Source organism: Citrus sinensis, chromosome 3 (assembly GCF_022201045.2).
Source record: "Citrus sinensis cultivar Valencia sweet orange chromosome 3, DVS_A1.0, whole genome shotgun sequence".
Lineage (NCBI taxonomy): Eukaryota > Viridiplantae > Streptophyta > Magnoliopsida > Sapindales > Rutaceae > Citrus > Citrus sinensis.
Window position 1 is genome coordinate 201,112 of NC_068558.1, and position 15,227 is coordinate 216,338.

Here is a 15,227-nt window from a genome sequence, read left to right on the forward strand (position 1 = left end):
CTTTCACCAGTCATACACTTCATGCTCGTAGTGGTTCGTCAGCAGAAATAGCTTATTAAGGGGTTGATTATGTAATTTGGACAGTCTAGGTTGTCGACAAGAAAATATCCGCAAGATTTTGGCAGTGATATTGTTATATGCTTTCGTGTGTGGTAAGAAGTCGAAGAACCAAAATTATACAGGCTGTCTATAAACAAGTGAAACGCCATTGACCTTTTTTTTTGGGGTAAATCATGATCATCCTCGTGTTATTCATTAGCTTTCGACATTCAAGTTATGGGAGTTTTTGAAATTGCACTGTCTTAAGCATACGCATGCAGCCTTGTTGATCCAGGTGACATCTCATCACAAGTCTTTATGAATGGATGAATGAATGCTCGGAAGAATGTTAAGAGCCCAACCAACTTGCCAATATCTAAGGCAACCCAAACCTAAATTCACTGTCATAGTGTCATGGTGGACAAAATTATATATGTAGAATATTTGTGAATGATTTTCTTTTATCTTCGCCCTTACCATGGATCATGAATCCCTTCATGTTTACTGATGATGGGGGAAAAAAAAGCGGTAAATTAAAAGTGATAAAAGGGGGGTTTTGTTTGTTTAAGAAATATGCTAACTTTCTGTTTATTGACTGTAATTATCGCTTCATATTGGCTTCTTCTTCTTCTATTATTAAGGTGGCCATTTGTCTAGAGGGCTAGCGATGGATTTTGTGCGCGAGAATGTCTACGACAAAGAGTTCATGGGTTTCAAAAGTGTAAGAGAGGGGCGCCAATAGCAGAACTGTTGGATTAAACCCAATAAGAGCTGGGCGGGAAGGGGACATTGAAGAGAGAAACTGGCCCAACTAAAACAGGGCGAAATGTGAAAAAGGCTAACGGACTAAAATTTGTCTGTCATCTTTAATATGGTATCCATGGCATGTGCAATGCACATGAAGTAGAAGGAATACAGAAGAATAAGCCGAAAAGGTAATTGAATTTAATATTAGTTTTATGTGGTGATGGAGAAGCAGTAGTAAGATACGTGCTAATCAATTAAAGGGAAACACAACACGCAAAGGGTATTGAATAGGCAATTGGAAGTACAAGGGACAAGGCATGTAAACTTATTATTCAATTTCAACCCCAAGAGCTTAAAGTGACCATTCATCAAGTGGCAGTGGGGGACCTGACCCCCATGCGTAACTTGTTTGGTATCCCATTTATGATAAGCCCCAGCAAGCCTACTTAGATATATGTGTGTATTATTTTATATGCTCATAAGAGTAAATGGACAACAATTTTGAAAAATCAACATGCATGTCTTTGTCATATTTGAGATACTGCTGCCAAACCCACAATCTAATTTAGCTGTAATCGTCAAAAGTGCCGAACACTACTCTCGCTCTCTTTCTCAATGGTCCATCCACAACACTGCCTTCCTTTGCCCTGTCATTGTTAATTTGTTGATGTATTGTTGGCTTTATCAACGACGACACAGACAGTGATAACAATAACAACAATAATAATAATTAATAAATAAGTAACATATTAAGTATGAAACGAATAGAAGTGTCAGCTTTTTCACTCGTCTCTTTCCATCTTCTGCTGCTGCTGCAGCTGCTTTAGGCCAGCAACACAATTAATGACGAAACCTAAAAGGTTAAAGGGCTTTCCCATTGGAATAATGAATGAGTAAATAAATGAAATTGGAATTTCGGTGAATGAGTAGAGAATGAGCAGAAATGATCAGAATGTGCGCGGGTGGCGCAGGGCAGCTTCGTGATATGGGGGAAAACATGGAATGTTGATCAATAAATTTGGGTAACAGAGACAGAGAGCATGCCACTTGCCTTAATTTCCCTACTCGTACGTTTTCCTTTTTTTCTGTCAACTCTTGATTAGCTTTCACCATCGAAAAAGTTCTACTATATAGTATGTACAATACATATCAGCAGCTAAAAAAGCAACATGTGTGTACGTGGACGCGCGCGCACATACTTAATATATTTATTTTATTAAAATAAAGATGTTATTAAAATATAAAAAAAAATATTGAAAGACATTCAAAATTATATTTTTTATTTATTAATATATTAAGATTTATATTTTTTAATTTATTAGTAATATCTTCATTTTGTAAGAATAAAGACGTCTTTATTAAGAAATTATTACTATTACTATGTATGTATGTATGTATGTATGTATGTATGTATGGACCAAAAAGCAAAAGCAAGGTGGGAGGGGCATCAGCATCATATTAATTAAAATTCACGGGAATGTACTAGCAGCCAGTGTAATTCAAAATCGCTTTTGCTATTGCTATTGCTATTGCTGCGTCAATAATAAGAGAGGAGAGCTAGCTACCGAAGAAAGAAGGAACAAACAAAATAAACCAAATAAAACGTACGTGGTCCATGCAATTTCTTCTAGGAAGGAGTGGGATTCAATTGCATTTGCACGCGTCTTCTGCTGCTGCTCTCTCTATTCACACACACTTGCGACAAATTAAGCTTTACTACAACCTTTTTCTTTTCTTTTCTTTCCTTTTCTTTTCTTTCAATAGACATATTCATTTTCAAATAATATATATACATCTATTTTATTGTCGTCATTCATTACGCCTACATATAAACCCTAAACCTAGCTAGCTAGCTAGAGTGGGGACGACTCCTCTCTCTCTCTCTCTCTCTCCCTGTGTGCGAGTGTGCGTGTTGAGGGTTTTTCCGCCTTTCTGTTCATTAAAATATCCTAAATATTTATTGACTAGTCGCAGGCAGCTGCCTTTGCGTTGCCATAAAATTAAAGGATATAGCTAGCCTCTGGCACATGAATGTGATATATATATATATATATATACTGCCGCATATGCTCCGGTGTGCTTTGAGGAAAAACAGTTGAAAGAAAGACGAAGAGATTAGAGATCGTGAGCAGATTCTAAATGAGAAAGCCAAAGTTAAAGGTGATAGCAGCACATACATAATTAAGCAAATACAAAATTAATTAATAATTACTGATCCATAAAAATATAATTCAACAGCTCTTTTTTCTAGCTAGCAGCTGCCCAACGCAAAGTACAAATAAAGTAGATTGTTGCAGCTAGCGACTAGATGCATGCATAGAGTCGTAATAGTAGTATCTATACTGCTATGTGTTAATGTGTGTGTGTGTGTGTGTGTGTGTGTGTGTGTATAAAGTCTTTTCGCAGAGAATAGGTGGGCCACATACTTAGTGATAACGATCGATGGTCCTGAATGCATGCACTTAGATGCACAGTCATGGTCTATACACATGTATGTATGTTTGTGTGAATGGTGATAATGATTTATGAACCCGACCTCAGTCTACTATACCAGCTAGATAGACTGATAAGTACCTATATCTTTATCTACTTCAATTTAAAATTAATTTTGAGAGAAACTGGACGGGCGTAAACAAACACAGTGGGTTGTCCTTGAAAAGCTTGACAGCAGCCAGCCTAACAACAATTTTGCTTACTCTGGTAAAATCCTCACTGCCCTCCCTCTCCCTCTTTGACACCCACCCACTTTGACAATTTTACTACTCTCTTTTTTAATATTATTATTCTTCTGTACTAATTACCATGTGTATATTTAATATTCTGTGCCAACCACCTTTATACCTTTGTAATTTTGTGGCTCACAAGTGGTCTAAATTCACATTCCTTTACACTAACTAAATTGTTGTATTTGGTCTAAAAGAAGCTCCTGCGGAGCTCACGTAGGACCTTTTTTTTTTTTTTTTTTTTTTTTAATCTTGTGATGCTTATTTGTCTCTTTAATGAATAGTTATTTTCATTCTTTGAATGGCTCATAGTACGTAGAAACCTTTCCCCCCCTTTTTTTTCACAAAGAAAAGACCCATAAGATAATATTATGTTTTTGGTTCTAAGTTTTTCAATCCGGGTTTAGAATTCGTGATTAAAGTCCGAAATAGATTTATGATGCCCTGAAGTAACTTTTACGACAATATAAATTTAGTTGCGACACTATAAATTTGTTCCAAATTTTAATCTTAGATTCTGAGCACGAATATAATAAGCGCTTATGTATATAGCATAAGATACAATTAATAAATCAAAGAAGAAAGTCTACATAGGACGTTAATAATTATGTGGGACAGTTACAAAAAAAAAAAAAAAAAAAACCTGTGTTTTGGATTTTGCTCTCCTGATTATTGATCAACCGCACTTAGAAGTCTATTCAAAGTTTATTGAATGGGCTTATGGATGACGTGGTATATATTTCTTAAAATTAAGATTTTTTAAAATTAACCAAGAAGAATTAATTGTGCTTATTCACCTTTTTTTTCATCTGTATATTCAATTTATTGATATTTCCACCCATTATCTATTATGATCACTCTTAAATTAACTTTATTATGACGAAATTTAAATTTTTACCCTCACATATATCATAATGATATCTACTCCACTCTATGAGTAAAGAAAGATATATATTTTTATCTATTTTTTAATTAGAATTGAGTCGATACTCTTACCAAAGTGATCAGGACATATTTTAAGGTATTTAAGAGGATCTCTATGTCGGGTGCCGCAATTCAAACTTAATGAGATTATTTTGTCATTACTTGTTTAGCTTTAGTGCTTTCATAGCATATCTTCTCAATGTAGAAAATAAATTGTGGGGGAAAAAAAATTGTTCTATAGTGAGCTTTTTTCAAGTCACTTAATAACTGTTAGACTCTCACCTTATATGTAAATAACTGTTATTGGAGATTAATTATATATATATATATATATATTTGGAAATGGAGATTAATTAACTGTTGCGGTTAAAAGCTTACCTTCTTTTGTTTTGTTGTATATTTTTTTACTCCATTTTAAGCATGCTTTGGGTGAAATGTACATTTAATGCCCGGTGATCGGAACTGTATTGAGATTGATAATTACCTTTGCAATTTGCACTAGACCTCCATTCTTGAGCAAATACATGATGAAATTGAAGACAAACATTCTTCTGTCAGAACTGAGAAGAATCACAAGAAATTTAAGAATGGGCAAGAATTTAAAATAAATAAATAAATGAAAATTGCCATCTATACTTGAGCAAAGGTTAGGCAAATTAATCTCTTTTTGTGGAAGGATTGCGCATCCCGAACTCTGTCGTGATTCTTTTCCTTTTGGTCCTCCATTTTTGTGATTATTTTCAAATCTTTTCTGGAATATATGACACAGAACAAACTCCTATAGACAAAAGTTTCATGTAATCAAAAAGCCACAACTTCCAAATACACCACATAAGGTTAGGGGGTTTAAGAACATTTCCCACAGTGTTAAATGTGCATACTAGTTTATTTTTTAGAAAAATCCCAGCCCCCTACATCGATATCCATGGCGAGCTAACTATCTTTAAGAGCGGCCGGTTTTGGCAAGAGATTCATCAATTAATTGCAGCAAATTAATCCTCAGGTTCCAATAAAAAAAAATTTATATGATGGTGATCATGCGGTATGCACGAAAGAACTTACTCTAGCCGTTATCATATAATTTCTTGAGAAATACCGTTGCTTTTTATAAGAAGGCAGCTGAATGATGGATATTCTAAATATGAATCTTACCAATTAAGGTCCTATTTGGTATTGAGGTGTTGTACCTTTTAACTTATAGTTGCTGTGGAAAAAAAAAAACTATAACTATGAAACAAAAATTAATAATATGTAATAAATATAAATTTTGAATTATAATTTTGACAAAATTATTAAATATATTATAGATTTTCCACCATACAACTGAAAAATCACATTAACATACCTTGCAAGATACAACAACTATTGTTTATCAAATACTTTAGTACTGTAATTTTTAAGCTACAACCACACAATCTCAATCTCAAACGGACCCTAATTAACATAAATAAATGAAAATAGCTAATGAAATTAAATTTAAAATAAACCAAATAATTCCTTCTTAGATAACGACCCATTTATATTAAGTTAAATATGTATCCTCTCTGAATATATATAGGCAGTGTTTCGAGCTAGTTAACTACAATGATCAGTTAGGACATGAAAACCCAGTTAACTAACTCTAAAAAAATATAAATATGTAGAATGCATAAAAATATCTAAAATTTAAACCTTGCGATCTTTCTTTCTTATGGCTAGTGTGCACACTGTGAGAAATGTCTTTATTGATCAATAACATGCTTGCTTTTTTTGAACCCATATGGTCGGAAATTATGAGAAAGATCATGACAACTTAAAAGGTGTTGAATGTGAATGCCTTCATGTCTCGCTTTTTAGTTCCTAGTCACCCTCCAATATCGCCCAATTCCATACATGAATCGAAACATTAATGTAATGGATGTTAGATGATCAAGTAACTTAATTTAATTAACAGACACTACGGAGCCTATGCTCAATGCATCTAAATTGGAAGTCAAAGGTTTAGGGTAAATTATCAAAGGGAAAAAAAAAAAAAAAAAGTTCATCAGGTAATGGTTCAGTCAGTTTTCTTTGGGGCAGCTTTCTAATGCATTTCTGCAAATTATTTTGATGCCTCAGAGAATTTCTTCAGGGCATGCATTTGACCAGAAAACAAGGAGAATGTGGATGAAAAAGGAGAAAAAAAAAGGTGAAAATTAAAATAACTTTGTGTACAGAAATGAAGGCACTCACTATATATAATACCTTCAAACAAAGCAAGGCATGATTTCAACATGTATATTTCTACCAAATCAGGACCTATAAACAGAAAGATATAAAGTTGTACATGGTATACATATATTATAACAAAAGGGATGTGATGAGAAACAGATGTTCTTATACTCCTCTTTAATTAATATGAATGAAATTACATTTAGTTATAAGATTCTATGCCACTTTAAGGATTGCAAGAAAACTAAACCATCTAGTACGCAAGACATTATAAACCAATAAACATTAGAAAGAAAAAATCACCTTGCAATAGCATGCTACAAGGAAAACAAATTTTCGGGGAAAAAATGGTAACGTTAATAGTTGGCTAAAATAATATTCTCTTGATGAATTCAGGAGGGATAGACATGCATTCAAGGGGGAAGGGACGCATCCAATCCAAAATAGTAGCAGTAACTCTATATTTGACAATTTATACGCCTCAATGAGGTTACTAGTTGGACTTTATTTGCAAAGAGTTTTATAAAGGACTTAAATAGTTGGCTAAAATAATTGAGGTAGAAACTAAATTCGATCATGAACAACTAGTGCTCACTTTTTTAGAAAAAAGTAATAGGGTGGAAATACAGTAGCTAGCAACAGCATTGTTATTGATCAATTAATTATATATTAGGGCTGAGAAAACTAAAGAGAAACAAGGGGAACATTCTATAGGTATATAGCAATTGCTTTCCTATAAATTAAACTGTGCAGTGCACTGCGCGCAATGAATTGAATGGAGAAACTGGAGGCTGCTGATTAATAATTAATATTCAGAATTAATGCACATGTGTATAATATATATACATAGAGAGAGAGAGAGCGAGAGAGAGAGGAATTGATGCTAAACAAGGGAAGCAAAAAAGAAAGCAAAAAGAGTTCAAAGAAATCAAGATAAATGTTACCTTTTAGAAGTCTGAAAAATTTTCTGCAAAAACCTGGGAGTGTGCCCAAGGAAGCAGCGACAAGAACAACAACCTACCAAAATAAAGACAAAAGAGAGCTAAAAACTTCAATAATATCTCACGTACCTAGCATACTGTATAAAGTTAATTACTGAGGCAGGAAAGCTTGTTATTACTGGGCTGGCAAGTGTAACAGTAAGAAAGAGCCAAAGACAGCAGAGAATAATTAAATTAAAACTCATTCATTCACTGAGAAAAACCATGGAGAAGCCACCACAGATTATTGGAGAAGCCACTACACTACCAGCCCCTTAAAAGGCAAACATTATATATATTTATATATATACACATATATGCATGCCATTATATTCTATTTCTCATAAACAAATTAATATTGTTTACTTTCTAACCTATATACACTATATATAATCAAATGATCACAAAAGTAAGTTAACTAAAGGATATACAGATATAGAAGACATAAGTGCTGCCTGATAGTCAGTCTAGCATGCACATAATCTTTATTTGAGATAAAATCTTCAGAAACACCAACACTTGAACCTGCTGCAGCTGCATGCATTATATTCCCCCTTGGGGATGGATCTCTGATACCCAATTTGATCACCAATATTTTTCTTTATTATTATTAAGTATAGATGGAGATGAAGACAGCACCATTAATATTGTGAAGACTGTATCAATGTAAAACCATATATAATCTAATTGCGTAAATATATATTAAGAAAAAGAAATTAAGATGAAAAAAAGAGAGGTGATGATTAGCCAAGCTAGCTGTCTTGAGTCTTGACAGATGATTTCTTCTTCTCCGGCAGCTAGCAGCTAGCAGCTAGCTATATACCGGATCAATCAAAGGACATGGAAGCCTTGCCTTTGTTGAGGAAGTCGAAAGGAGGAAGCAGTGGAGTAGCATCGTAGAGACTTAATTGTGATGATGAAGAAAGTTGAGAGGGCTGATCGTGAATTGCCATTGTAGCATGTTGGATACTTGTTGACGAGGACAATATGTGACATTCATCATCCGACTCCGTTATGGGGCAGTCCATGTTCACACCAAATAGTCTCAATCTCTTTGCCGTCGCCTTTCCTTGGACCACCGGCACCGAATCAAACACGATTGGATGCTGCTGCCACTTCGTCATTCCTATCTCCGTATGTGGTGGTGGTGGTGGTGGTTGTTGTTGTATGGCCGGCGCTGCTGGTAATTGTGATCTCAAGTACAAAATAGACCCCAGTGTACGAGTGCTTAGCACATTATTATTATTACCCGTACCACCAAGGCTGATGCTGTTACGGTTATAAAAGTTATTGTTGATTTGTGATTGTGAGTACATGGACGCCGGCAGTACTGGTGGCCTCATCATCAGCAAAGGATTCCAAGGAATGGACCGGTAAAATGGCAGGTGGCGAGAAAACGAAGCAGCAGCAGCAGCAGGAGGATGGGATCTTCTCCTCCAGTCAATGAAAAGACGACCTTTAGCCAAATCACCAACACCCCTATGAAAGGAAACAACGTCACCGGCATCCAGTTTCTTGTCCTTGACAAAGCGGCTCCAGCCTTTGGTCATGACGTAGCTTTGGCTGCTGTTCCAGTAAGAGTAGCGGAACCTCCATGGCTTTCCATTTCGATCCTCGAAATTCAAGAGAAGGCCTTTCTCGTTCGAGGAAGAGTCTAATGGGAAGTACTTTTCTGCGTGTTGCTTTGGAATGACTAAACGATTCAGCTTACCCACATCGCTTGGTGTTACAACTTTATCAAACATGTGTTCCTTCTCCAAGCTAATAAGAACACGATCTTCTTCTGCTTCTCCTTCTTCAATAATATCCTTCGTCTCCTGCATGATGATGGCCTGCTCTTTTGTTGGTGCTGCAGTTTCTTCTTCGTTTGAGACATCTTCTAATTCGGCGGCTGTCGTTGTTGTTGTTGTTTTGCCTAATAGCCAAGAACCCATTTGTGGTTGTTGTTGTTGTTTGTTGTAATTTTGATGATGAGTGGTAAGAGGAAGCAGCTGCTGGGTCTGGGTTGTGTATTGGTGGTGGTGGTGGTGGTGGTGAGAAGATGCAGATGATGGAGAGGAGGAAGAATTAGAAGCGTATGTAGTACTGAAATGAAGCTTCACGGCTTGGTTGCTACCGGTGTTGCTAATAATATTACCCATCTCATAATCAATTCCAATCATCTCATCTTCTTCACAAATTAACCTTTCTCTGTTTGAGTATGAGTTTGACGACGACCCAAACTCCATCGATTGTTAATTAATTAAAATCAAAATGCATCTAGATCACTACCCATACAACAAATCAAGATGGATGACACGAAGATCATCAACCCCCTACCCCACAACTAATATACTAATAACATGCTTCTTCAATTCCTTACAAACAAGGCAGCAGATATCAAATTAAAGAAACAAATTTGTGAAACAAGCGGCAGCTACCAGTGCTGCTACTTGTATGACTTTTCTTTATAGCAAACTATATATTCTGTGTGTCCATAGAGAGGGTGGGTTGAAGGTTTTTAATTATTAAGAAGACTCAGACGCATGAGATGGGCCTCCATGGACATTTCAAACTAACTGTACTACTGCAACTTCCTCTTCTTGTTGTTGACCTTGACAACCAAAAAAATTACAAAAAGTGAGAATGGAGAAATTATATCTACACACACACACACACATGTAAAAGCAAGCAAAGCAAAGCAAAACCTGATTTTTTCTTAATTTCTTACAGGGCGATGGTGCCTTAGCTCCCTGAAGGTTCACTAGTTAGGCCCAGTTGAATTATTATTATTATTATTATTATTCTTTTCTAAACAATTAATTGTACTAAATTAATACTAACAGAGAAAGAGAGAGAGAGAGAGAGAGAGCTAGGAGATATGAATGAAGATCGTAACTGGGAGGGTATTGAGTGAGTTTATACATACGTAGGGATAGGGACCCCCAAGTATTATCTGCTTGGGCTCATGTGAGCTTGTCATTGTCTTCATCCTGGGTACTGTTTCACACATTTTATTTGTTTCTTTATTTCTCTTCTCTGAAAAGGCCCCCCTAAGTCTAAGGCCAAAGCCAGCTGTTTTCTCCACCGCGAGCTTCATTCTCCACTTTTCTTTTTTATTTAATTCTATTTTCTTTTCTTTTTCAATTAATATTGCTCCTCTCCCTAATAATAATAATCACTATAAAAACAGTTTCCAATTTATTTTCAGAAAACAAAATTTAAAAAATATAATATAGAAAGTGAAGAATCAATCTAACTCAGGTTAGGGTTTTGATTTGGTCTCATTAAATTGGTATGGACCACTCTCTACTGTGGTGGTGGTGGGCGCACAACTAGATGGTAATTAATTGATTGATGAATAATAAAATAATTAAATTTAGAGTTATTAGATAGATAAAAGGTCTCGCTTAATTAAGTTCATTCGATTTAATTCATCAATAAAAAAAAGGTCTCGATGTCTTCCCACATGTCATATAACAACAACATTATATAGATCGTTAAATATAAGGCCCAATATCAATTTAATTAATCTCATCTTAGTTATGTAATAACCATCACCTATCACTTTGTTATTGATAATTCACTCAATTATTTGTTTTTAATTTTAATACCATCGTGAGCTGCGTGACTATATCCCTATTTATCTCTTTATATATGTGTGTGAGTGTATTATATTAGATCAAATGGGATTTTCGAAGAAATATAAAATAATAACACTAATCACAAGTTGTCATTAGTTGACTGTTAATTAACTTTTTTCTGCTGATTAGTCTTTTTTAATATACGCACATATACACAAACACATATTTTTTAGGATCAAGACTAACAAAAAAAGAAAAAGAAAACCCCACAAATTTACGGACATTAAAATATATAAAAAAAATAATACATTAAAATCTTTATTTTTATTTTTTTGTCTTTTAATTCCATCTGTACAAAATTAATGTTTTAATATCTGCACTTAAGAATTTCTATACATAAACCAAAAAAAAAAAAAGGGCTGCAGAGTGATTAATTTGAATGTTAACTGAGAAATGACATGTACATATGATTCCAAGCATCCAATCATTTCAAAGTCAAAACGTGTAGAGGAAAATGACGACCGGTAGCATCTCAATTGTAGGATAGTGGGGGTGGGGCAATAATAATAGTTGTGATTTGTTGAATACATATAATTGTGAAGCTGCTATATAATTGATGAACAAATATTACCCAACTGATCAAAATTATTGCACTGATTGGCTATGCTTCTATGTGTGTGTGTGTGTGTGTGTGTGTGTGTGTGTGTATGACTTACATGTGCGGCATAATTTGCTCCCCTTCGGTCCCCATCCTCCAGATTTGCTGCCTAAATCCTATCCAGCTATTTGCAAATGCCCTGTATTAGTTATTATTATTTATATGGTGATTAAAAAAGGGACCCATTCATACATATAATAATAATCACATGATTAATTCAAAACAGTGACATTTCATTCTGATTAATTATTGGAGGAGGGAGAAAGCAATTGCATTGGCCATTAATTTTGAATCTTGTAATGCTATGCTAGCTTTACCTGTCTTGATGTTCGTGAGAGCATACCTTTGAATTGGTTCAATTTAAGATTGTTGTTAACATATGAAAATGTCCAAAATGGTGGGATTCGGGAGACAGACATGACAATTATTATTTTACAATTATTACCGGGCAATTAGCTTTCAAGTCATTAACATTAAGCCAGCTTTCGTCATCTGACCTGGATAGGATGACGTTTGCATTTATTGAACTAATCAACAAAGGGAATCACGCAATTATAAACATTAATTACCGTTTATTATTATTAATTCATTATTATGTTTTTCTGCTTTTTTTTATTTTTTTCTGACTTGCCAAACAAACCCAACTTGCAAACCCACGCATTCCTCCTATCCAATCAATGAGAAAAGCCCACTTGTTCCAGCCCACGGATAATATTTCCATTAAACCAACAATTACAAGTTTACATCCCGCAAGTAGTGAAGTTTATAATTAATTAAGGGAATAATTAATAGTTACGTTTATGGTTTTTTAAAAAGGATTAGGAATTAGGATTCTCTTCTGATCTGATCTTCATCTGAGCAAATTTTATTGATATGATTGGTGGTTAATAAATTAAAAAATAAAAAATAAATAAATCTTAATCATCCACTAACACTAAAACACATGTAGCACAATATCTGTAAAAAAAATTAAGAATACTCATATCAGCAGAGGAAAATTAATGCTAAATTATCCGCATTTGGTCCTTGCCTAGCTAGAACAAATAATGTTGACTGGTATCTTTTGTGTATATATACGATTACTCATGTTGCATTGGGGATTTCTTAAATTAATATTTTTTTCTTAAAAAAAAGAAGAACCCAGTAGTATACTTGACCAGACCGACATGACCCAAGAGCTCCATTAATTAATCTCGTGTCTCAACTTGCAAAAAGAAAAAGTTCTCCAATGACATCCGCAAGTAGAATTAATTAATTAATTAATAATAATTATTATTATTATTATCATGAAGATAGCCACCATTTCTTTTTAATGTTTCGCTTTTCTACCATGCATGCAATAACTGATACGAAGCGTTTGTAAAATACCAAATTGAGTGAAAATTTAATAATTTAAAATGGCATATCTATCTATCAATCACCCTCTCACAAGTTGTGGAGGAAGTGGAGGAATATTAGTGGGGAGCCCAGCAATAATTTGTATTATTATTATTATTATCATTATTGTTTATTAAAAAATGGGGGTAGGTGAAGACAGGCATAGCATCGGCAGCGTTTCTGATTCTGAATCCGAAGATTGGACAATAATTATTACTTCTAATATATCATAATAATAATAACAACAACAACAACAATAATAATAATAATAATAAAAGAAGTGTCTCTACCCCCAAATCTAGCTAGGACTTTCTTGGAATTTAAATTTCAATGGAAATTAAATTCTGACTAAAGAGAGTTTAGAACATCACCAAAATACTCTTTAAATAAGATTTTTTTACTTATTTGAAGAAACACGCCAACATTTAAGGTTCCAAAAGACATTTCAATTAAAATTCTTTAAATAAAAAATAATTCTCTCTCTTCAAATTTGGAGAGTTGATTTCTACCTCTTCAATTTATATTTTATTACTTTTTACTAGAGAAAGAGAGAGAAATATTTTAATTACTATTGACTTTAAAAAAAATAATTTGATTAAAATAATATTAACTTATTTATATTTAAAGAGTCTTTTGGATAATAATATATTTTTTCACTCTTCTATTTGTCATATGGGTAAGCAAATAGATATTAAAGAGTAAAATTTATAGAGACATTTGGAGATGCTATTGCTAACCAATGGAAAGAGCAAGAGAAATCAAATTCCTTTTACAGTTCATGCCAACCGAACATGGCGTAAAGTCTAATGAGAGAGAGAGAGAAATGATCAATGATCTTGATAAGTATGCCACTAATTCTAGTGAATGGTTTCCACTTTCCAAAACCCACACTTAGGTGGCGTCTGTTTTTTAACTTAATGACTTAAAGTGACTTAACTTAATTAATTAAGTTAATTAGAGGCGTTTGTTTTTATAACTTAATGAGACTTTTTAGATAATTTTGACTTAATAAAATAAGCCAATTTTTTTAGCTTTTTACTTAATGGAGAAATTTGAATTAAGTCAATTACTTGCTATTGTCAAAAATATCCTTACTTTATAATTTATTTTTTATGTCTATCGCAAACTCACCCATAGACATTTACCTCACATAAAAATATCCATGTTTTTTCTTTCTTATATTATATACGATAAAATTTAAATTTATGGTATTTTATATATTAAAATTCTAAAATAATTATGTATTCGCTTGAATATAGTTTTACTTATAAATGTTAAAATATTGTGGTATTTAATATATTATTTATTTGACATTCAAATTTAATAGGGATACAAATGTAAAAGTACATATTTTTAGCTTTTTAAGTTGAAAAAAACAAACAACTTAATACTTATTTTATGAGATTCAGACGAAAAAATAAACATATTATTCGGATTCAGATATTCAGATCTATTCAGAATTCAGACTAATTCAGGTTTATTCAAATTTCAGACAAAAAAACAAACGCCACCTTAGATAACATTTGTCTTTTTTTTTTTTTTAAATAGAATAAGTTTTGAATTTTATTGAAGTTTGGGTATGAATTTAAATGCCTATGGCATATAATTGTTTATCGTCTTTTAATATTTTAATATAAATAATATCATATTTATTTTTATAAATAAAAATTTTAAATACTGATATTTGGGATTTATGTCATAAATAAATCAAAATGTATAAAAGGGAGTAAGTTTTATCATTTGGAAAATAGATATATTTAATAGAGACATTTAAAAAAATTATTTTTCATTCGATTATTATTATTTTTTTTTTAACATTCAGAAATAAAACTCTCGCTTTTAATTATCTAATGAGTAAGATGAATGCATTACAAACTGTGTAAAGGTGTATCACCAGCTAGAGTTGAGACCCATAAAGAAAATCAATTGCATACATACATAAGCAACAATGTAGGGTGATGGGGGTTCAGAACGGGACTAATGATGTCTCGCCAATTGAAGTTATTAAAGGTCCATACCTCGATCG

At 33.3% G+C, this 15,227-nt stretch overlaps 1 protein-coding gene across 2 annotated transcripts; it reads right to left on the reverse strand.

Annotated features, from left to right (window-relative positions):
* Positions 1-8,176: 8,176 nt before the first annotated feature.
* LOC102622855 (B3 domain-containing protein Os03g0120900-like) lies at positions 8,177-10,476 on the reverse strand. 2 transcript variants are annotated; one of them, XM_006476190.4, is made up of 2 exons: positions 10,314-10,476; positions 8,177-10,196 (listed from the first exon to the last, which is right to left on the reverse strand). In XM_006476190.4, exon 2 carries the CDS (start codon positions 9,829-9,831, stop codon positions 8,431-8,433), a length of 1,401 nt encoding a protein of 466 aa, XP_006476253.2. In that variant the 5' UTR covers positions 9,832-10,196; positions 10,314-10,476; the 3' UTR covers positions 8,177-8,430. The 2 variants fall into 2 exon arrangements, with proteins under 2 accessions (XP_006476253.2, XP_006476252.2); XM_006476189.4 differs by having other exon boundaries at positions 10,291-10,461.
* Between the last annotated feature and the right edge of the window lie 4,751 nt (positions 10,477-15,227).

Coding starts and splice junctions, on each gene's coding strand:
- LOC102622855 (XM_006476190.4), bottom strand. CDS start 9,831: ATGGAGTTTGGGTCGTCGTCAAACTCATACTCAAACAGAGAAAGGTTA.